This window comes from Somniosus microcephalus, chromosome 1 (genome assembly GCF_052327205.1).
Source record: "Somniosus microcephalus isolate GS21.2 chromosome 1, FLI_Smic_1.0, whole genome shotgun sequence".
Lineage (NCBI taxonomy): Eukaryota > Metazoa > Chordata > Chondrichthyes > Squaliformes > Somniosidae > Somniosus > Somniosus microcephalus.
This window is the reverse complement of record NC_140987.1, coordinates 142,726,696-142,751,485: the sequence shown is the minus strand read 5'-3', so window position 1 is coordinate 142,751,485 and position 24,790 is coordinate 142,726,696. Positions and strand designations below refer to the sequence as shown.

At 46.1% G+C, this 24,790-nt stretch overlaps 1 protein-coding gene across 1 annotated transcript in view; it reads right to left on the bottom strand.

Moving 5' to 3' along the window:
• LOC147124388 (aldehyde dehydrogenase 1A1-like) overlaps positions 1-24,790 on the bottom strand; it is a 173,633-nt gene that overhangs the window by 68,789 nt on the left and 80,054 nt on the right. Inside the window, exons 6-8 of the mRNA XM_085986329.1 lie at positions 18,567-18,695; positions 14,513-14,626; positions 572-674 (exon numbers count right to left, since the gene is read on the bottom strand). Coding sequence (XP_085842455.1) covers positions 572-674; positions 14,513-14,626; positions 18,567-18,695 — 346 coding nt within the window. The remainder of the gene's footprint in view (positions 1-571; positions 675-14,512; positions 14,627-18,566; positions 18,696-24,790) is intronic.

Genomic DNA, 24,790 nt, shown 5'->3' with positions numbered 1-24,790 from the left:
GCCCACCTGGATCTGGACCGACCCGTTGGGTTGGCTCAGCCCCCGCGGCGGGGCCGACCTCCGGCTTCTGCACCCTCAGTCCACCACCGAGCACCCGGGACCCTCCTGCGACCCCCCCGGTCCCCGCCCCGGACTTAAGGAGCCGTTTCGGCCATGTGATCCGGGCCCCTCAACGACTGACATTGCCAGTTCTAGTGAATTCTGGGGGGACGTATGTGGCGGAGACCACATAGGGACAGTAACACAATTCACTATGTATAGCCAATGTTGTTATCGCTCCACTTTATGTACGGAACTTGGTTGGGTTAATGGGGCAGGGTCCCTTTAAGAGTCGTTGATTGTGTGATGACGTCATAGCCCTGCGACGAGGCCGAGTCCATCAGTCCATGCGGAGAGTTAATAAAGCTAACACACGTTTTTCTTTGCTGCTATGAAAGTCTCGCAGTCTGTTTATTTCCAGCGACTCCTACACCTTGGCAATATCACCAACATCTTGATACCAAATAAGAAAAACCGGAAAGGTATCTGATAAACATGAAATTTAAGAATAGAAATAACTTTTAATACTAACAGTCTGCATCAGCAAATATGATGATTGGATTCTTCCCTCCAAGTTCCAGTGTTACTCTCTTTAGATTACTCTTGCCTGCTGCCTCCTGTATTAGTTTACCAACCTGAGTGAAAAATGATAATTATAGTTGTGAATATGTTATCCACATAAAGACTTATTTTAACATTGCACTAAAAATGGTTCCCCTACAATTAATAACTTTGAAATGTAGCAACTAATATTTGTAGGCAAACAAGATCCCAAAGCCAACAATAATTAGAAGTTTTTTTCCCTTGCAAGGTATTAGTTACATGGGTCAGATTCCTAGCAAAGCAGTTAACCACATATAGATTACCTCCTTGAAAAAATCTTGCTAATTGTCTCTGACCATGTAAAAGCAGAATGTGTTTGAGCCAGTCAGACTAGAAGACCTTGGGGGAAAAATTCGTGTTCACTAGCAAAGTTGCTGGTGTCACGCACAACTGGAGTTAACAGCCACTGAAAATGACGGCAATGCTAATGGAGCAAAATTGGTCTGGGGAGCATGGAGATTGGTGGCACAGCACTTACCTTCACCTGGTGGTGTTGCTGGAGGCATCCGGGATGAAGTTCCTGTCCAGGTGCAGCGCTGAAGCTTCCCACAACCTCTGGAAGCGAGGCTGTGGAGCTCGCAAGGATTTGTGGGCAATGAAGAGGTCTGAGAATTAAAGGGGCCTTGCACACCGAAGCAATACAAATTAAAATGAAATGAAACAATGCAACTTTCAGCCCTTCCTGCCGTTTAAAAAATATTTAACATTAAAACAAGTTCCAAATGTGAATATTCAGTTCTTAAAGCTGAATTACCTTCCTAACCTCAACAAATGGGAACACTGCCTCGGCACTAACACAAATCATAGAATCATAGAAAGTTACAGTAGGAAGGAGGCCATTTCAGCCGATCGTGTCCGTGCCAGCCAACAAAGAGCTATCCAGCTTAATCCCACTTCCGAGCTCTTGGTCCGTAGCCCTGCAGGTTACAGCATCCCAAGCGCACATCCAAGTACTTTTTAAATGTCATTAGGGTTCCTGCCTCTACCACCCTTTCAGGCAGTGAGTTCCAGACCTCCACAACTCTCTAGGGGAAGAAATTTTCCCTCAAATCCCCTCTAAACCTTCCACCAATTACTTTAAATCAGTGCCCCCTGGATTTTGACCCCTCTGCTAAGGGAAATAGGTCCTTTCTATCCACTTTATCTAGGCCCCTCATAATTTTATACACCTCAATAAGGTCTCCCCTCAGCCTCCTCTGTTCCAAAGAAAACAAACCCAGCCTATCCAGTCTTTCCTCATAGCTAAGATTCTCTACTCCCAGAAACATCCTTGTAAATCTCCTCTGTACCCTCTCTAGTGCAATCACATCTTTCCTGCAATGTGGTGACCAGAATTGCATGCAGTACTCTAGCTGAGGCCTAACTAGTGTTTTATACAGTTGAAGCATAACGCCGTGCTCTTGTATTCTATGCCATGGCTAATAAAGGCAAGCATTCTGTATGCCTTCTTAACCACCTTATCTACCTGGCCTGCTACCTTCAGGGATCTGTGGACATGCACTCCAAGGTCCCTTTGTTCCTCTACGCTACTTAGTGTCCTACCATTTAATGTGTATTCCCTTTCCTTGTTAACCCTCCCCAAATGCATTACTTCACACTTCTCCGGATTTAATTCCATTTGCCACTGTTCTGCCCACCTGATCAATGTATTGATAATTTCCTGTAGTCTACTGCTTCCTTCTTCAGTATCAACCACACAGCTGATTATAGTATCATCTGCAAACTTCTTAATCATACCCCCTATATTCAAGTCTAGATCATTGATATATACTACAAAAAGCAAGGGACCTGGTACTGAGCCCTGCGGAACCCCACTGGAAACAGCCTTCCAGTCACAAAAACACCCATCAACCATTACCCTCTGCTTCCTGCCTCCGAGCCAGTTTTGAATCCAACTTGACACTTTGCCCTGGATCCCATGGGCTTTTAACTTCATGACCAGTCTGCCATGTGGAACCTTATCAAAAGCCTTGCTAAAGTCCATATACACTACATCAAACACATTACCCTCATCTACCCTCCTTGTTACCTCCTCAAAAAATTCAATCAGCTTTGTCAGACACGACCTTCCCTTAACAAATCCGTGTTGACTATCCTTGATTAATCTGTATCTTTCTAGACAAAGATTTAACCAGTCCTTCAGAATTCTTTCCAATAAGTTTCCCATCACCGAGGTTAGGCTGACTGGCCTGTAATTACTCGGTCTATCCTTTTCTCCCTTTTTAAACAAGGGTGCCACATTAGCAGTCCTCCAGTCTTCCGGCACCACACTTGAAGCCAGAGAGGATTGGAAAATGATGGTCATTGTCTCTGCTATTTCCTCTTTTCCTTCGCTTAACAGCCTGGGATACATTTCATCTGGGCCTGGTGATTTATCCACTTTTAAAGCTGCTAATCTCCTTAATACTTCCTCTCTTACTATGTTTATTTCATCTAATATTTCACACTCCTCCTCCCTGATAGCAATGTCTGCTTCTCCCCTCTCCTTTGTGAAAACAGATGCAAAGTATTCATTAAGAACCCTACTGACATCTCCCACCTCCACACACAGATTACCCTCATGATCTCTAATAGGCCCTACCAATTCTTTAGTTATCCTCTTACTCTTAATATATTTATAAAACATCTTTGGGTTTTCCTTGATTTTACTTGCCAAGAATTTTTCATGCTCTCTCTTTGCTTTCCCAATATCCTTTTTAATTGCACCCTTGCACTTTCTGTACTCCTCTAAAGATTCTGCAGTATTTAGCCCTCAGTATCTGTCATACACTTCCATTTTTTTCTTTATCCTACCCTGTATGTCCCTAGACATCCGGGGACTCTAGATTTGTTAGTCCCACCTTTTTCCTTAAGGGCACATATTTGGTCTGAACCCTCCGGATCTCCTCCTTGAATGCCTCCCACTGCTCTGACGCTGATTTACCTTCAAGTAGCTGTTTCCAGTTCACTATGGCTAAATCCCCTCTGAGCTTTGCAAAATTTGCTTTTCCCCAATTTAGAATTTTTATTCCTGGTCTATCCTTGTCCTTTTCCATAACTACCTTAAATCTAACTGAATTATGGTCACTAGCACCAAAATGCTCTCCCACTGATGCACCTTCTACCTGCCCAGCTTCATTCCATAAAACTAAGTCCAGAACTGCCCCCTGCCTTCTTGGGCTTGCTACATTCTGGTCAAAAGATTCTCCTGGATGCATTTTAGGAATTCCACACCCTTTATACCCTTCACACTAATTTTATCCCAGTTAATATTGGGGTAGTTGAAGTCCCTTACTATTATACCCTATAGTTTTTGCACTTATAGAGTCATAGAGTCATAGAGTCATAGAGTAATACAGCACGGATAGAGGCCCTTCGGCCCATCGTGTCCGCGCCGGCCATCAAGCCCTGTCTAATCTAATCCCATATTCCAGCATTTGGCCCGTAGCCTTGTATGCTATGGCATTTCAAGTGCTCATCCAAATGCTTCTTAAATGTTGTGAGGGTTTCTGCCTCCACAACCCTTTCAGGCAGTGAGTTCCAGACTCCAACCACCCTCTGGGTGAAAAAGTTCTTTCTCAAATCCCCTCTAAACCTCCCGCCCTTTACCTTGAATCTATGCCCCCTAGTTATTGACCCCTCTACTAAGGGAAAAAGCTCCTCAGCATCCATCCTATCTATGCCCCTCATAATTTTGTACACCTCAATCATCTCCCCCCTCAGCCTCCTCTGCTCCAAGGAAAACAAACCCAATCTGCCCAGTCTCTCTTCATAGCTGAAGCGCTCCAGCCCTGGTAACATCCTGGTGAACCTCCTCTGTACCCTCTCTAACGCGATCACATCCTTCCTGTAGTGTGGCGACCAGAACTGCACACAGTATTCCAGCTGTGGCCTAACCAGTGTTTTATACAGCTCCATCATAACCTCCTTGCTCTTATATTCTATGCCTCGGCTAATGAAGGCAAGTATCCCATATGCCTTTTTTACCACCTTATCCACACTTCTCAGAAATGTGTCTACATATTTGCTCTTCTATCTCCCTCTCACTGTCTGGGGGTCTATAGTACAATCCCAGCAGTGTGATCACCCCTTTTTTGTTTTTCAATTCGACCCATATGGCCTCGTTTGATGATCCCTCCAACATATCATCCCTCCTCACAGCTGTAATAGTTTCTTTAATCAATACCACGACCACACCCCATCCCTTTTTACCTCCCTCTCTATCCTGTCTGAAAATCCTGTAACCAGGAATGTTGAGCTGCAATACCTGACCCTCTTTCAGCCACATCTCTATAATAGCTCTAATATCATAGTCCCAAGTATCTACCTGTGCCCTCAGCTCATCTGCCTTGTTCACTATACTCTTTGCATTGAGTATATACCATTTAGTACAGGCAAACCTCCTTGTTGACTACTATCTAGCCCCTGATTCCTCTGTCCTTCCAATTTACTTTCTACGTTTTTGTTTTCCAAATCCAGTTTTTCTTCCCTCCCTACTGACTCTATTCTTAGGTTCCCATCCCCCTGCCAAGCTAGTTTAAAGCCTCCCCAACAGCACTAGCAAACCCCCCCCCCCCCCCGCAAGGATATTGGTGCCGGCTCTGTTGAGGTGCAACCCGTCTGGCTTATACAGGTCCCACCTCCCCCAGAAACGGTCCCAATGCCTCAGGAATCTAAAGCCCTCCCTCCTGCACCATCTCTCCAGCCATGCATTCATCTGTTCTATCCTCCTATTTCTGGGCTCACTAGCATGTGGCACCGGGAGTAATCCGGAGATTACTACCTTTGGGGTCCTGCTTTTTAATCTGACTCCTAGCTCCCTAAACTCTGCCTGCAGGACCTCATCCCTCTTTCTTCCGATGTCATTGGTACCGATATGGACCACAACATCTGGCTGTTCACCTTCTCCCCCCAGAATGCTCTGCAGCCGTTCGGTGACATCCTTGACCCTGGCACCAGGGAGGCAACATACCATCCTGGAGTCACGTCTGTGGCCGCAGAAACGCCTGTCTGCTCCCCTCACTATTGAATCCCCTACAACTGTTGCTCTTCCACTATTTTTCCTCCCCCCCTGTGCAGTGGAGCCACCCGTGTTGCTGAGGACTTGGCTCTGACTGCACTCCTCAGAGGGACCATCGCCCCCACCAGTACTCAGAATAGAATACTCAGCAAGCCAGGGAAGGGGCACCCAGGGTCTCTCATGCAGCACTCCAGCTTTGTGCAGGAGATCAACAGTGCAAGACAGGCCTTCCAGGAAGAAGGATAAGAACATAAGAAATAGGAGCAGGAGTAGGCCAATCGGCCCCTCGAGCCTGCTCCGCCCTTCAATAAGATCATGGCTGATCTGATCCTAACCGCCAATCTACTATCACAGAACCATCTCCTGAATCTAACAGAATTAGACGCACAAAATAGGAGCAGGATCAGGCTACACGGCCCCTGGGCCCGCTCCGCTACCCACAGGGCCATGTCCGATCCAAACCTAGACTCATGTCCAAATTCCTGCCCGCTCCCCGTAACCCTTAATTCCCTTTACTTCTAGGAAACTGTCTATTTCTGTTTTAAATTTATGTAATGATGTAGCTTCTACAGCTTTTTGGGGCAGCATATTCCATGGACCTACCACCCTCTGAGTGAAGTAGTTCCTCCTCATCTCAGTTTTGAAAGAGCAGCCCCTTATTCTAAGACTATGCCCCCTAGTTCTAGTTTCACCCATCATCGGGAACATCCTCCCCGCATCCACCCGATCCAACCCCTTCACAATCTTATATGTTTCAATAAGATCGCCTCTCATTCTTCTGAACTCCAATGAGTAGAGTCCCAATCTACTCAACCTCTCCTCATATGTCCATCCCCTCATCCCCGGGATTAACCGAGTGAACCGAGTGAAGGGTTCGACCCGAAACGTCAACTCAAATTTCTGTCCACTGATGTTGCCTGACCTGCTGAGTTTTTCCAGCATTTTCTGTTGCTATTTCGGATTTCCAACATCTGCAGTATTTTGCTATCGAACCTTCTTTGTACTGACTCGAGAGCAAGTATGTCTTTTCTTAAGTATGGACACCAAAACTGTACGCAGTATTCCAGGTGCGGTCTCACCAATACCTTGTACAACTGAAGCAATACCTCCCTATTTTTATATTCTATCCCCCTAGCAATGAAAGCCAACATTCCATTGGCTTTCTTAATCACTTGCTGCACCTGCATACTAACCTTTTGAGTTTCGTGCACCAGGACCCCCAGATCCCTTTGTACTTCAGTACTTTCCAGTTTCTTGCCATTAAGGTAATAAATTGCTCTACGATTTTTCCTGCCAAAGTGCATAACCTCACACGTTCCAGTATTGTATTCCATCTGCCAAATCTCTGCCCACTTACTTAGCCTGTCTATGTCCCCTTGCAAGTTTTTTATGTCCTCCTCACTCACTACTTTCCCTCCCATCTTAGTATCATCTGCAAACTTTGATATGTTACACTCGGTCCCCTCCTCCAAATCGTTAATATAGATTGTAAAGAGTTGGGGATCCAGCACTGACCCCTGTGGAACACCACTAGTTACTGATTGCCAGTCTGAGAATGAACCATTTAGCCCAACTCTCTGCCTTCTGTTAGATAGCCAATCCTCTATCCATGCCAGAATATTAACCCAATCCCGTGAATTTTTATCTTAAGCAATAATCTTTTGTGTGGCAACTTGTCAAATGCCTTTTGGAAGTCTAAATACACTACGTCCACTGGTTCCCCTTTATCCACCCTATATGTTACTTCCTCAAAGAACTCCAGCAAATTTGTCAAACATGACTTCCCCTTCATAAAACCATGCTGACTTTGTCCTATTAAATTATGATTATCCAAATGTCCTGTTGCTGTCTCCTTAATAATGGACTCCAAAATTTTACCTACCACAGATGTTAGGCTAACCGGTCTATAGTTTCCAGCCTTCTGTCTACTGCCCTTTTTAAATAAGGGTGTTACATTAGCAGTTTTCCAGTCTGCCAGGACGTTTGCTGAGTCCAGGGAGTTTTGGAAAATTATTACCAATGCATCCACAATCCCTACCGCCACTTCCCTCAAGACCCTAGGATGTAAGCCAGCAGGTCCAGGTGATTTATCCACCTTGAGTCCCATTATTTTACCGAGTACCACTTCCTTAGTGATTTTGATCGTGTTTAGCTCCTCCCCCCCATAGCCCCCTGTTTGTCCAGTGTTGGGATATTCTTAGTGTCCTCTACTGTAAAGACTGATACAAAATATTCATTCAGTGTTTTTGCCATCTCCATATTTCTCACCATTAATTTCCCGGTCTCATCCTCTAAGGGACCAACATTTACTTTAGCCACCCTTTTTCTTTTTATATAACTATAAAAACTCTTACTATGGCCTAGAAATTCGGTATGGCCCCGCCAGGTCTTTTGCGCCCGAAATTTTGCGCCCGCCAGGACTCTCGTAGCACCCGCCTAAAATTCAGTTGCGACGGGCCAAGACGGCGGCGGGCGCTATTGCAGGGTTTGGCCGCCTCGCTAGGGGCGATGAATGTCACTTTCAGGCGTCCAGCTCCCGCTGCGGCACCCGATGCGGTGCGGCAGGCTGGGGTACTGCAGGCCTCCTCCTTCTCTTAACGAGGAGCTGCCTGCAGCCGTCAGATCACCGGTGGATTCCCCCGGCAAATGAGCCCGGCACCACGGAGAAGTGCCGGGCTCGCGGGACTCAGACATCAATGCCGCGGCGGGGTGGTGCAGGAGTCCGGGGAGGGAGGTGCGGGCAGGCGGCTGCCGGGAAAGCGTCCGGCCGCCGCTCCACCTTTATGCGCCGGCCTTTCGGAGCTGCAAGACCCCGTTTCACAAACGCTGTTTGCGGCTGCTACGGGCGAGGTGGCCGCAACTGAATTTGGCCATCGGGCCGGAATAGCATTGCAACCGGGGCACTGTGCACACCGATGACATCATCGGTGCCGGCGCGGCGCTACCGGCTAACGCCGATGTTCGGGTCCATCTGAATTTCGGGCGATAAAAAACTTCAGGCGCAAACCACTTTATAGCCAATAAGTGGGCGCAAACGCGACTGAATTTTTTTTGCTAATTTACTTTCATAATCTATCTTCCCTTTCTTAATCAATCTTTTTGTTATTTTTTGCTGTCTTTGAAAGTTTTCCCAATCCTCTATCCTCCCACTAGATTTGGCTACCTTATATGCCCTTGTTTTTAGTCGAATACTATCCTTAATTTCTTTACTTAGCCACGGATGGCTGTCTTTTCTTTTACACCCTTTTCTTCTCAGTGGAATATTGTTTTTTTTGGAAGTTGTAAAATAACTCCTTAAATGTACACCACTGATCATGTATCGTCTTACCCTTTAATCTATTTTCCCAATCCACTCTATTCAATTCCGCTCTCATACCTTCATAGTCTCCTTTATTCAAGCTTAGCACGCTTGTTTGAGATCCAACCTTCTCACCCTCTAATTGAATATGGAATGCAACCATGTTATGGTCACTCATTCCAAGGGGATCCTTTACGAGGACATTTTTAATTAATCCTGTCTCGTTACACAGGACCAGATCTAAGGTTGCTTGCCCCCTGGTCGGTTCAGTTACATACTGCTCAAGAAACCCATCCCTAATACACTCAATGAACTCATCCTCAAGGCAGCCCTGCCCAATTTGATTTGTCCAATTAATATGATAGTTAAAATCCCCCATAATTATAGATGTTCCCTTATTACAAGCCTCAACTATTTCCTGATTGATACACCGTCCAACAGAGTTGCAACTGTTCGGAGGCCTATAGACTATGCCCACTAGTTTTTTTTTCCCCCTTATTATTCCTTACCTCCACCCAAACTGTTTCATTATCCTGATCTTTTGACCCAATATCATTTCTCTGTATTACAGTGATTCCTTCCTTTATTAACATAGCCACCCCACCTCCTATTCCTTCCTGCCTGTCCTTCCCGATCGTTAAATAACCTGGTATGTTTAATTCCCAGGCATTGTCACCCTGCAGCCATGTTTCTGTAATGGCCACAAGATCATACCCATATGTAGTTATTTGTGCCATTAACTCGTCTATTTTGTTACGAATGCTACGTGCATTCAGATAGAGAACTTTCAAAGATGTTTTGTGACACTTAGTTCCTGCTTTTGCCCTTTTTATTAATTTACCTTTTACTCCATACCTTCTGCCCCTTCCTGACACGCTCTGGTTTTTAATTTCCCCACTGCTAACTAAGTCTATGACCTTCTCTGTTGTCATTTTTATTATTTGCTCTCTAGGAACCTCCCCCCACTAGTTAGTTTAAAGCCCTCTCTACAGCCCTAGTTATATGATCTGCCAGGACTCTAGTCCCAGCACTGGCCAAGTGAAGCCCATCCCAACGGAACAGCTCCCTCCTGCCTCAGTACTGGTGCCAGTGTCCCAGGAAGCAAAACCCATTTCTCCCACACCAGTCTTTGAGCCACGCATTTAACTCTCTAATTTTATTTGTCCGAGCCAAATTCGCTCGTGGCTCAGGTAATAATCCAGAGATTATTACCCTTGAGGTTCTGTTTTTTAATTTAATTTGACCCCTCGCTGCTCATACTCCTTTAACAGAACTGGCTTGCTAGTCTTATCTACGTCGTTTGTACCAAAATGGACCACGACAACTGGATCCACCCCCTCCCACTGCAAGTTTCTTTCCAGCCCAGAAGAGTATATCACCGAGGCCGTCACTGCCAGCAGTGCTGCCCCTACTATCTGGCTCCAGTGCCCAAAGTAGCTTCATGACCTTAGACCACTATGAATGCATAGTGGACTGGATCCGCAGGTGGATGATTCCATCCCTGATATTCCAGCCACAAAGGGGCTGTCTAGGATGCATCCCTCCATCTGATTCCTCCTTTTCTGATTCCTCCTCTCCGGCTTCCTCATCTTCGGCTTCCTCCTCTTCGGCTTCCTCCTCTGTGGCTTCCTCCTCTTCTGTGTCTTCCTCTTCCCTCTGCAAGCGGATGCTGTAAATGTGAAATGACAGCATAAAATGCTCGAAAAACTCAGTTGGTCACGCAACATCTCCACCTGAGACATGAACTCTGGTTGTCTCTCCACGGATGTTGTATGACCTGCTGAGTGCTCACAGCATGTTCTGTCTTCTCAAAGGCCTTCATTTACCATCGACACCCTTGCAAGCAACCAGCAGCACTCCCTACACAGCTGAAAAATGTTTCACATCTATTGCAGCAAACCACCGCTTCAATAAAATTAAAAAAAAACAGTCCAAACCCTTAAACTCAAACTTATCCAATGATGTGTATATCCCTTTAAGAGGGCCAGACATCACCACTGTCAGCCTGCTTGCATGCCAGGTCAACACTAGGGCCCAGTGTTGAATTCAACGCTAGGGTCGAAGTTCGCGTTGGTGATGTTAAGTCGGCGTTGCACACTGATTGTCATCACCACAACACCATTTTTTTTTCTAGGGCGTTGCCAGTTACCAGCTGTGCAAAGGAGGAAAGGAATATGGCGGTTGTCGCCGGAATTGCCACGAGCTAGCGAAAGAACGGTGGCGGCCATTTTATCGCCATTTCATGGCACCACGGAGTGGCGGTCAGTAGATGAATTTCTAGCTCCCCAAGTTTAATTCCCCTTCTATGCTAATTTAGCTGGTCTCATCCTTGTTTTCAAATCCCTCCATGGCCTTGCCCCTCCCTATCTCTATAATCTCCTCCAGCCCCATAACCCCCTGAGATATCTGTGCTCCTCTAATTCTGCCCTCTTGAGCATCTCTGATTATAGTCGTTCAACCATTGGTGGCTGTGCCTTCTGTTGTCCAGGCCCTAAGCTCTGGAATTTCCTGCCTAAACCTCTCTGCCTCTCTACCTCTCTTTCCTCCTTTAAGACACTCCTTAAAACCTACCTCTTTGACCAAGCTTTTGGTCATCTGCCCTAATTTTCTCCTTATGTGGTTCGGTATCAAATTTTTTGTCTTATAATACTCCTGTGAAGCGCCTTAAGACGTTTTACTACGTTAAAGGCGCTATATAAATACAAGCTGTTGTTGTTGACTCAGCGGGATGACATTATAAGTATCTGAGGTTAGGGAAAGAAAAATCTGCTAGGAAACTTGCTTCTGATAGTTATTCAGTGGTCTCTGCTACTGACTCCTGCAAGAAGGGATTGAATGCAGCATCCAGTGAGGTGACCACACACTTTATGTGACTACAGAGTATTGATGACACGTGCCAGAACCCCACGCAAGTTTTAATGGACTCATTCACACTCTCTGACGTGTTACAGAGCTCCCTGGCAGGCAGTCCAATACACTGAGCATTGCTGAAAGCATTTTTCTTTTAAAGTCCGGGCCCTCTAAAGTCTGCAACTTTGTCCTCCTCAGTAGAGCTAGAATGTGGGCTGCTCCTCCAATGAACCATTTCCTGGGCTATTCTTTCCACCTGAACCTGTTCCTGCTCTCTTGTGCTCTGTGAATCATTCAGTGAAGACCCCTGTAACTCACTATCTATCTCATATGGGGTGCCAATTTCTGTACTGGTGCTTGGAAGGGTAAGAGCAAGTGATGGTGCATTTTCGGGAGGGTTGTCCTCCTTAATTTGTGCGCCTGCAGGGCCCCAGTTGTCAAAGGACCTAGAAAAAGGGTAGAAGGTTAAGGAATAGCACATAATTGCAAGGGTAAGCGGTAGTAGATGAAGCACCAGATTGTCATGCTGAGTGTGTGCATGTGTGCGTGTGAGTGTGTGAGTTAAGTCGAAAGAGAAAAGGAAGGGAAGATGCCCAAACACCCTGTTGTGGTTGGCCTCACCATCTCCAATGTTGCGTGCCCTCTCCCTGCCAATGAAGTCAATGGCGACCTCCTCCTTTGGTTTCAGGGTTTGCAGTGTAGCGTGACTGCCTCTTGTTCTTCCACTTTCCCTTTGGTTATGTGCCAGCTTCTCCTGTAAGAAGACCGTCAGTGGGTTAGTGCGTATACTTTTGAAGGGTTGTGAAGATGTATTAGGCAATTTAGCAAAAAATGTAAACTGTGGGGAAGAAAAAGCAAGTGTGGCCAATAGGGGAAGTAGTTGTGAAGTCAGTAGCAGGCCTTGCGTGTGTGAGTGCAAGCAGAAGGGGTTGTAATGAAGTATTCCATTGTGCTCAAAGGAAAGGCATGGGAAGCAGGACATGAAGGATTGATATACTGCAGCTAAAGTAGGGTGCTGCAGGTCTGTACAGAGAGTAAGAGAGACGTGAAGTCTTACCTTGGCAGTCCTGATGAGGCCATTCAATTTCTTCCTGTACTGCAGCCAGGTCCCAGGAACAATGCTGCTGATAGTGACCTCTCAGCCACCCCACTCCATTGCTGCAGGCTAATTTGATGAGACACTTGTCGCCCATCGGAGAGGAAGAGGACTTCCTTCCTGTTGCTCACTTGCTTTATGAGCAGTTCCATGGCTGCATTAGAGAATCGGGGTTCCCTGGATGATGTCATGCAACCTCCTGCGTCAATAACTCACTGATCACATTTGAACAGTGCACCTCCCCTTTAAGGGGCTGTAGGGTGCCTTTAAGTAGCTGTCACCCTGCCAGGTTTCCCGCCAACCCAATCAGCCAGCTGCCTTTAAAGAACACAATTAGTATTAGCAGCTCACCTATTCATGCTAAATGAGGCCCAACCATGCAAATTGATTTGGCCTACCACCAACTGCACTGGACAGATAGAGCAGACACCATGTCCACCGCATGCCCAATATACACTACAAATGAAAATTGCCCCAAAGGTTCATGAAAATGCCAAAAAGACAAAAATGGTTCTATGAATGTGATATCTAATTTTCTATTACGGGATAAATGATTCCTGTTACACACGTCCATAGAGAGATAAATCACACTTGCAAATGACTAACATGTGGGGTGCTGCAGCCATAGCAAAAAAAGGAATTCATTATTTATTATTTGCACTTATATGGTCCTGGTTCAATCCTTGCTAGTTGAATGGGGAAAAGAGGAAGTGGTCTGGCGGTGAGTCTGCAGTTAATTTGTGATGGTTGGAATAGATCTGCTGATCGGCTACCGAATTTGCAGGAGGTTGGGGAACCTTACAGAATTTCAGGGCCTTTACGTCCAACTCTATAGTAGTCTTGGCAGGAAACACATTTGTGGCTTCCCAGTAAGCATGTGGCTTCGTTAGCAATTAGCTAAGGTTCTTCACATTTGCCTACTGAGATTTGAAGTTTGAATTTTGGAATGATATTTTGATTCACAGAATTTAGTTTAACATTCATCCCTATGTTGAATGTACTCAAGTGTACATTGACGGGTCACATTGTCCGCATGCCCGATACGAGACTCCCAAAACAAGCGCTCTACTCGGAGCTCCAGCACGGCAAGAGAGCCCCAGGTGGGCAGAGGAAACGCTTCAAGGACACCCTCAAAGCCTCCTTGAAAAAGTGTAACATCCCCACCGACAAGTGGGAATCCCTGGCCCAAGACCGCACAAAGTGGAGGAGAAGCATCCGGAAAGGCGCCGAACACCTCGTCTCTTCGCCGGGAGCAAGCGGAAGCCAAGCGCAGGCAGCGCAAGGAGCGCACGTCAACCCAAGCACCCCACCCACCCATCCCTTCAACCACCGTCTGCCCCACCTGTGACAGAGACTGTAGGTCCTGCATTGGACTAATCAGTCACCTGCGAACTCATTTTTAATGTGGAAGCAAGTCATCCTCGGTTCCGAGGGACTGCCTAAGAAGAAGAAGTACTGTTTTAGCACAAACCACTTCCAAACCCTGGAGACATAAAATATGGTTAAAGTCCTCTTGAAATCTGCGATTTGTCAAAAGCAATAATTCCGAACATTATCAAAAAAAAATCTCTAAATTGATTTGAGATATACACATTTTTACAAAAGAATGGTGTTTAATTCAAAGTACCTCAGTAGAACCGGTGAAGGCTACTTTATCTATGTCCATATGACTGGTTATAGTTGCTCCTGCTGTACATCCATATCCTGGTACAATATTCACCACCCCAGGAGGAAATTCTGCCTGCAGAGAAAAGCAGTTACTATTCATAAGACTTTATGATGAATTAGTTAAGAATGCATTGTATTCTTTAGTTTATAAATTATTTAAACAGTAATGAAAAAAGGCTATCCAACTGATACAGACTGCCAACATTGATAGAATGCTAAGAATAAATTTATGATCATGAAAATGGAGGCAGATTACAAATCCACTTAAATATATGGAGCTATGGTTATCTTTCAACATAATATATTAAAATAGGTTACACATTTAAATCAAAATGAATGGGTGCTGAATGACACTTGATAGGTCTGCAGGTATCTCAGGTGTGAAGTTAATGCCACTAGTACTGCTCTTTTGACCTACCAGAAGTGATAAGTCATTGTATAAGATTTTGGTTAGGCTTCACTTAGAATTAACTCCAGGAGGATTCCCCGCTCAGGCCTGAGTTAAAATTACAGTCGGATCTCAATTATGTCATTGGGCCGCAACATGCATATGTAAAGAACCCTGTTGGCTCCAGCCATGTGTCTTTGCTGCCTGCTCAAGAGAGCAGGTTAAAATTGCAGATATTGTGGTCATGGCGGCTTTCGGACCGGTAAGAGCCAGGGCAATTTTAACTACCCACCTGCCAGTTTTCTGTAGAGTAGGGTTAAAATTGCCCCCGAGTCACGTTTTGACCTCCTCACATAGTAGGTGATACAGAAGTCTTGGAAAAGGATCAGAAAAGTGCCACAAGAATGATATCCACCTTAAAACCAGATAGACTTAAAAATCTGGGTCTATTTACTTTAGCGATGCGTAAACTCTGGGGCAATCTAATCGAGGTGTTTAAAATACAGAAGAAACTGTTCATATTGATAGATTATTTCAATTAGATAGGTGAGAGAGAACCAGGGGTCATTTGTATAAGTTACACAAGGGTAGAACTAGGTCAGATGTTAGGCAGTTCTTCTTTTCCCATAGAATAGTAGACCTATGGAACAAGCTGCCAGCTCATGTGGTGAGAGTTGATTCGCTGCATTCCTTCAAAAGAGAGCTGGATCAATTCCTGGATGTAACAGAGATCACGTCATACAAAAGGCAGGTGGAAAACTAAGCAATATAAATCATGGTCCATGTCATTTCCTGGACTAGTTTTGATGGCCAAAGGGAGTTGGAGAGAAATTTTCCTGCTTTTCTCCCCCTAAATTGGCTGTGGTTTTTGAAATCTGTTTTTTTTTTATGCCTCTCTTGGCTACTGCGTTTCCTACATTACAACAGTGTCTACACTCCAAAAGTACTTCATTAGCTGTAAAGCGCTTTGCAACGTCTGGTGGTCATGAAAGGCACTATATAAATGCAAGTCTTTCTTTCTTTCAATCAATAATGCAAAATCAGGAAGAATCATTACAGGGAAAATGGCAAATATGTTGGGTAGACTTTCTACCTACTGCACACTGGCGTAAGTTGAGAAAATTGGCCAAGGCAACACATGAAGCTCACTTTGTCTACAGTGATATATTTATGTGGTGAGGAGAGAGGAGTGGTGCAATAATGGATCGAGTTTTGTTTTCTTCCTGTGTCATTGGCAGGCAATATGCTTCTGCTCATCAAGTGTAAAATCTGGCTCCTCATGCTTTACACTGACGTGGTAGTTTGGTTTGTCTTCGATTGTAACAATAGGCTCACAATGGGCAGTCGGCAGGCTGAGTGCATCCGTTGCTTGCCCACTGTTACTACCATGAGGCCTGGGCCATTTTGAGGGCTGGGCCTCATTGACATGCAGCTAGTGAGCCATGGGCTGGTTCTCTGGTTCTCTGAGGCATCGGGCTAGTTAGGGAGTGGAGGAAATCAGCCGACTTTAAATTAAACTTTGAAGAGTCTGTCCAAGCTCACTAGGTGATATGACTGTGATTTGAAACAGAACTTAGTTATCAATAAGCATTTACAAGAAACAGATTTCTACCAATGTTATTCCTTAATACAGGGGAAAATAGTGAAGGAAAATAAAACTAAAAGCTTTAATGTAATAAAATTCTGAATTTTCCTTTTAAAGGTTCCATAATAATCCTGTACATTTTAAAAAATTTGATAGCTTCATAAATTTTGTATATGAAAATTGTAACCTTTGAAACTCTTTTAAGGTAATTTTTTTTCTCTTGACAAAACGGATTGAAAGTGGTCCAATATTGCTGGAGGGATTCTAGCTACACACATGGACCATGCACTACAGGTTTTTAAAGATTGCATTACGCAAAGCAATACTTTTATACAATACAGAAGTCTTTTAAAATCCAAGCTTGGTATCATCTAATGACTACTTCTTGATTTACTCATTTTCTATCCCAATTTCTTTTCAAACTTGGCGGTGTTTTGTCCTCTAGACCTCAGTCCTGCATCTAGGTTTCTCAATAAAAAGTGTAGATTCTTGAGGACATTTGAAAAACAATTAATGATCTGTAGAACTTTCAACTTAATATTATTTTTAGATTGGATAGAAAAACACAGAATGCCATTGCTGTGGTCATTTGACTGATCCTGCCTAAAAAATCAAAGCACTTTTCCCGTGGAAGTTAATTTTTAATTTTCAGTGGCAAGAAATACCAACTTGCTGGTCTCCCTATGGTTTTTACTGAGTGGGAACAATGTCACAGCTAGTTGCTAGAGTTGATTAATAAAGAGAAATTTTAACTTGTATCCACACTAAAAGGAATCTCAGAACAACTTGATAACAATGCTGAGTATTCTGATTTTAATAGCATTATGTAACTGAAGTGTTAATACTTTGCTTCTGAAAAGTATGCTTGCCTCAGATTAACAGTTAATTTCAAACATCAGTAAAGCAGGAAGCTTTGCATCCTTTATGGCAGCTGTTCAGTAAGGTGCCTGAGGATATCAACTCAGGCTTGACTTGACCTAGACCTTTAGTATGAAGTGAAAGAAAAATGATCAACCAATTCCAGTTCAATGTCTACAGTTCTAGTAAATAATTTACTTGCTGTGAGTTATGAAAACCACTTCACCCTGCTAGATTTAACCATTTACAATCAAACTGACTCATAACTAATGAGAATAGCTGATCCTAAATGAGCCAGAATAGGATGTAAAGAATTTTAACCTAGACCATGATGTGGCAGAGGGATTGGAAAGAATAAATTGAAAAATTATGAGCAAATACTCAAGGGTTATTGTAAATATTTTAGAAATCAGCACACTCCAAAAACTGAAAGAGCTAATCCTACAAATTTGATCACACTCGAATTGGGGGGCGATCTTGATGCAGCGCACAGTGCACTCGTCCAATGAGGCCGGTGGCAGGAACACGGCAAATTGGTCCACTGCCCTCATTAGTATAGTTGCCAGTTGCGGCCCCAGAGGCAGCTTGCCAGTCACAAGGTTTAGCAAGATCAGCTGGCTGGGACTTCAACAAAGGGCCTAAGGGGTTGGGGCAATCAGGAGGGGGGTGAGCGGTGACTGACAGCATCCCCAGTTTTAATGTGGAGGAGCCTGTTGCGTTCTGCACAAACAAATTTCCGGTTTGGATCCTAAAAGAGGAATTAGCTGCTTATTAGCATATTCAAGGGGCCTAAAACCTGTTTTAGGCAGCCGCCAGAAACACCTCGACAGCACCTGATCCAAAATATAATTGGACGTGTTTCCAATCCTGTTCAGGTGTAGGAGATTGGCCCCCTAAATTGGACTTCTTTTCACACGTTTTACGTCCAGAAAGTAAGTGCAACGAAGACCAATTTCACCTCTATAGTATTTCCGTTCAGCTGAGGAGTCTTATTCACGGCAAAATATCACAATGAACTTCTATTAACTTGGCAGTTGGTGCTGGGTGCCATTCCATGCTTTTAAGATATTTACATGGGTTGATATGAATCTACTTGACTTTACAAGTGAAGAAACTTTTATTTCATTTAGTAAGGAACATCAGTAAGTGCCTAGCTCATAATTCTCAATTTTAACCAATTACCTCTTTGATTAAAGCTCCCATGTAGAGCGCAGTGAGTGGGGTTTGCTCTGCTGGTTTGATAACTACCGTGTTGCCACAGCAAAGTGCAGGAGCAAGCTTCCAAGTAAACATCAGCAGCGGGAAGTTCCACTGTAGTGAAAAAAAAAGTATTACATTAATAGCATCAGATTTTATTAAAGATTACAGACTAGCTCTACAGACGTAATAGCTCGGAATTTGCTGTTTGCTGTTATTACCCCTTTGAAGCTGACCGCAACTTCAGGATGTCGTGGATGCGCATCGTAACATGGAAATCCTGAAGTTGCGTGCAGCGTTCTCAAAATTTATCAATAAAAGGGACCCTGAATGGACAAGTTATTAAAAAGGGTACCCAAAAGAAAATGGCTTCTGAAACCTACTGACAGAAGCCTGCAGGATTTGAAAAAGCAAGGCCCTGCAAAAGCAGGTCCATTCAAAGCTTTGAAGAGAAACCTGGCATGCATGGACCTGTGAAAGACTTTGTCCTTTCTAAAGCCAGATAGCTAGATAAACACAGAATATGCATTCTTCATCTTGAAACAGATCGACTCAGGATAGACCTAATCAAGAGGCCATTAACTTTCTGCATAAATAATTGGTAACAGCTCAAAGTAGCTACCAAGCTAGGAAAAAACGATTAAACTTCATAAGTGACAAACAGCCAGGATATTGAAGTCGTTAAGCAAGGAGACAACCGCCCCAAAAGTCGTTAAGGTGAATGACTGCAAACACTTTAGACGAGCCCACCAAAATTACACAAAGAACTCGACCTGATTTGGCGCGCCGATAAGGGGTGAAGAACCGGTATAATTGTAGGCCCACTGGTAGCCAAGCTTGCTTCTTCTCTTCTCGTCCCGCGCTGACACCGAGGATGCCCACCATAACACCGGGGGCCAAACGTGCGGCAGAAGAGAGCCAGCCATCGGGACACGGTAAGGAATAGAGCCAAACAGCAAGATCAAGGCAGGCTCGACCGAGGACAACTAGGCCGCAACTGCAGCCTTATATGACCGAGCCGACACCGAAGGCCACCAATCGAGCCAAGCCGCAACAAAACTCGACGACCAAACCACCGCAAAAAGAACAAAACCCGAGGTTTCCACTCTACAACCTAAGGTATCCAACAAAAGACTTTACTGTCCCTATTTCTACCAAAAGAAAAGGGGACTTACTGGACAAATCCATAACCGCGCCCTTACCACATCAGCGGACTCAACCCAACTGAGGGACCTTCGCAGTTCCCAAGACTGAGACCACATGGGGACGGCAGGCCCCAAAGGACACAGAGAGTGAACCCCAAAACCGCAACCGGCTTAATCGACAGGTTTCGAACTGTCAAGGAAACCCCATTGGTGAGCATAAGTCTCTGGCCCCTCTTAGCTCAATCTAGTTAGGTATTGGGGTGGGACAAGGGTAGGGGGATTATTAATGTGATTGGTCCCTCGTTGTGCCGTGTGTTCCCCATTCCCAACTAAGTGTACATTTATATGTCTGTAATTATCCTAGTAATTTCCAGTGTTGTTATATTGTTGTGCCTTTAATAAAATTGCGGTTTTCTTGTACCAAACCAGATGTCTACTCTAATTCTGTATCGCCGCCTGTACCTAAGTCCGGTGTCTAGAATCCAGGGGTGTGGGAGCGATTTGAATGGCTCAGAGACAGTCAGGGGCAGAGCTGACTGGGCACACACCACCCCCTACAGAAATGGCGACCGCGGCAGGACACCGGTAACAGGGGTGCGATACAGTAGACAATGGTTCGGAAGAGCAAACCATGATGGAGGAAAGGATTTCTGATTATGTGTTCAGCAAGGTGAATATCATGAAGAAGTAGATCACCAATCTGTTAAAGGCTGGGCGTCCGGTAGATGCTGCAGCTAAGTGGACAGAAGGGAAGGATCACAAGAAATCCCTAAAGAAGGCAGTCTGGCTGATGTGCTTCAAGAAGCAGGTCCAGATTTTGGACAGGCTCGTTGAGGCACAGGCAGCCAAGATACAGGAGTCAGCCCTTGAGGTCCAAGACAGGACTCTAGCAGGGGAGAAGTTACTGGCAGCATTGCGGGCCCTAAACCAGGAAAGGGTACAATTAATGGGGGAACATAAGGCCAGGTTGGAATACCTACAGTGCCAGGTCACTGAGGCCAAGAGCAATGAGCTGAGGTTGTGGGAGAAGAATGCCCGCCTAGCGAGACAAGTAAGAGAGCAGGAGGAGAAAGTGAAAGACGTAAAGGCAGCCTATAAGTTGGCAAGCGAACAGGGGTTTGAAGACGCAGATCATGGCCCCTGCCAGGAACAGATAGAGAATCTGAGCCTTGATCTAAGGAAGGCAAAGGGCATGGTGTGCCTCATAAGCTCAAAGGCATCTCAGGTCGACTTTACAGGGAACTAGGGGAGAACATAGAAACATAGAAACATAGAGATAGGAACAGGAGTAGGCCATTCGGCCCTTCGAGCCTGCTCCGCCATTCAATGAGATCATGGCTGATCTTCGTCTGAGATCATAGCTGATCTTACCAGTTCAGTATCCCGTCCCCGCCTTTTCTCCGTAACCCTTAATCCCCTTAGCCTTCAGAAATATATCCAATTCTCTCTTGAAAATATTTATTGAATTAGCCTTCACAGCCCTCTGTGGCAGGGAATTCCACAGGCTCACCACTCTTTGAGTGAAGAAATTCTTCCTCATCTCTGTTTTAAATGATTTGCCCGCTATTTTTAGACTTTGGCCCCTGGTTCTGTGCTCCCCGGCCATTGGAAACATTCTCTCTGAATTCAGCCTGTCCAGGCCTGCCATAATTTTATATGTTTCGATGAGATCCCCTCTCAATCTTCTAAACTCCAGTGAGTACAAGCCCAAACTATTTAATCTCTCTTCGTAGGTCATTCCCGCCATTCCAGGTATCAGCCTGGTGAATCGCCGTTGCACTCTTTCCATGGCAAGAACATCCTTCCGCAGATGGGGCGACCAAAACTGTACACAATACTCCAGATGCGGTCTCACCAGCACCTTGTACAGCTGTAGTAAGGTATCCCTATTCCTATACTCGAACCCCCTTGATATGAAGGCCAACATACCATTTGCCTTCCTAATCGCCTGTTGCACCTGCATGCTCTCCTTCAGTGACTGGTGCACAAGAACACCCAGGTCCCTCTGCACTTCCCCATCTCCCAATCTATTGCCATTTAGATAATAATCTACCCTCCTGTTTTTACCCCCAAAGTGGATAACCTCGCATTTATCCACATTATAGTGCATCTGCCACGTATCCGCCCATTCCCCCAACCTGTCCAAATCGCACTGTAGCCTCCTGACATCCTCATCAGAGCCCACCCCTCCTCCTAGTTTAGTGTCGTCAGCGAATTTGGAAATATTGCATCCAATTCCCTGATCCAGATCATTTACATATATTGTGAACAGCTGGGGTCCCAGGACAGATCCTTGCGGCACCCCACTGGTTCAGACACCACGGGTAGTGCCAAGGCATGACCTGGATGAGGAACAGGAGGTCCCACAAACACCACCCATAGCGCCAGGTTTTAGCGAAGTCTGGCAGCAAGGGGGGGTGGAGTTAGGGGTGGAAGCTGAGGTGGAAAAACCCCTGCAAGAGAAGCCGGGACCGGGGCTGATGTACCCAGCCCGGCAGCGCAGGTTTGGCCCACCTGGGGAGGAGGGACCCCTCCAAAACTAGTTCGTAGTACCCTACGGCACCCAACAGCTTAGGGCTATGGTGAGCCATATCCCAAAGCTCACCGAAAAAGGGGACCCCTCGGTCCACTTCAGGGAAGTGGAACAGGCAGCCAGCATCAACGAATGCGATGATGCTGAGCAGACCAAAATGTTGCTGTTCTCTTTGGAGGGTAAACTCCTCCAGTCCCTCTTTGACCAGTGTAAGAGGGGACAGTGTGCGTATGGGGAGCTCAAGGAGGAAGCTCTGGAGGCCATGGGGATGAATGAGGGAAGTCCTTTCTCCCGTGTGGAGAAGACAGTGCAGCTCGCAGGGGAAACCCCACAGGCTTTTGCGGAAAGGTTATGGCCGGTATATAGGAGTGCCTGTACAGGGGCACCTAACCGGGCGTTCCTGGACCAGGATCAGCTGGCCCACTGGCTCTGTTGCCTGGTGGCAAACAGCTTGCCACAGGTCCGAGCCAAGCTGGAAGTCTGGTTTGACCCTAAGAATCCCCTGACCACCGAACTTACGGTGATCAGACAGTTGACCCTAGCCAATAGGAATGGTAGGGGAACCGATGCACACCCACCTAAGGGGAAGGTGCATGAGGTAAAACCCGGACAGGGTAGAAGGAGTGGCATCAGGAAGGGAATAACCCTTCTAGCACAAAGCTCAATTGCTACAGGCGTGGGAAGGATGGACACTGGAGGAAAGAGTGCAAAAACCCTTGGAAGGACAACAAGGGAAAGAATTCCACAGCCCCAGCCCAAAAGACAGAGACAGGAATCCCTCCCGCCACGGTCGAGTCATTTTTGGATGCCATGAGGTCCTTATTGACCGGCCAAGGGAGAGTAGCAGCCACTACCGGTGCTCTGACCCCATCAGCTCCATCCAACCCACAGCCCTGACTAGTGCCAGCGCAGCCTGTTTACCTGTGTTCCCTTCAGTATGATGTATGGAAGAGACCCCTCGTGGAGATGGAGGTAGAAAGGGTACCTACCTGTTGGACACAGGGGCATCATGCACCGTGATCCATTCAGCTAACCCCACAACCTCACCTCTATCTAGTGGGGTCCCATACAGCCTGTCGGGATTCACAGGCAGTGAGCAGGCCGGCTCAATTTCCATCCCGCTCTCCATTCATTTAGGAACACTCTGCTCCAAGTGGACCTATATCCTGATGAAGTGGGAAGTGGAGGGTGGAAAGGGGATCCTGGGAGCCAACTTTATTGTAGGCCACGGGATCCTGGTGGATTTGAGAAATCATTGCCTATGGGGGGCAAGTACAGGAAAGGAAGGCGGAGTGGTAGTCATCCCAGGGAAAGAAGGGAAGGGGACCCTGAGCACCATGAAGCCTAAAGAGGGTTATAACCTCGAGCTCATGGTCAGCAATACCCCAAAGGAGTTCCAGGCATTTGTGCAAGCCCACCTAGCCACATTTGCCACACATAAGCACGACTGTGGGAGGGTCAACGGGTTCGAGGTCAGCGTAGACGGGGACCCTATGGCCCGACCACAGAAACAGTATAACTTCCCCAGGGAAGTGGAGCCACACATGGAAGCAGCCATGTCCTCCTTAGTACAGCAGGGGGTCCTGAGACCGATAGCCACCCACGTAAACTCTCCACTGTGGCCGGTTAGAAAGCCGGACAACTCCTGGAGGGCCACGGTGGACTATCGGGTGCTCAACAGCAACATCCCAGCCTGTGCACCCACGGTAGCAGCAGTTGCCGACCTGATAGGAAGTATCCCAGCATCCGCGACCACTTTCACGGTACTGGACATTTCCAATGGGTTTTGGTCCATCCCTTTAAGGAGGACCAGTACAAGTTTGCCTTTACTTTTAAAGGGCAACAGTACACCTGTAACTGTTTGCCTCAGGGCTTCCACAATAGCTCCAGCATTTTCCATCAATGCATGGCAAACAGTTTAAAGGATTTCAGCCAGCCCAGACAGTTGGTACAATATGTGGATGACCTGCTCCTATTCACCGACACGAGAGAGGAGCATGGCCCACTACTGGCTGAACTGGTGGAGCTGCTCAGGCAAAAGGGTTTCAAGGTGAACCCAAAGAAAGTGCAGATCGGCCAGCAGGAGGTGAAATTCCTGGGCCTGACCGTACGCGCTGGGGAGAGGGCCATAGATAAGGCTAGAAGGGAAGCGGTACAGGAGTTACCAGTCCCCAACACAGTCACGGGTGTGAGGTCGTTTCTAGGGCTAACTGGGTACTGCAGAGACTTTATTGAGAACTATGCAGCCACAGCAGCTCCTCTGCTCTGACTCCTACACAAGGGAGTGGAGTGGGCGTGGGATGAGGGATGCCAGGCAGCATTTGTCAGGCTCAAGAAAGACCTGCAGACCGCACCAGCTCTAGGAGCCATAGATGGGGGAAAAGAGTTCTTCCTGGAGGTAGCAGCCAGCAGGGACAGCCTGAGTGCTGTGCTGCTCCAAGAGCAGCATGGCAGGCTGAGGCCGGTGGTCTACTCCTCCAGGATACTCACAGATGTGGAGAAGAGCTACTCCAATTGTGAGAGGCACCTCT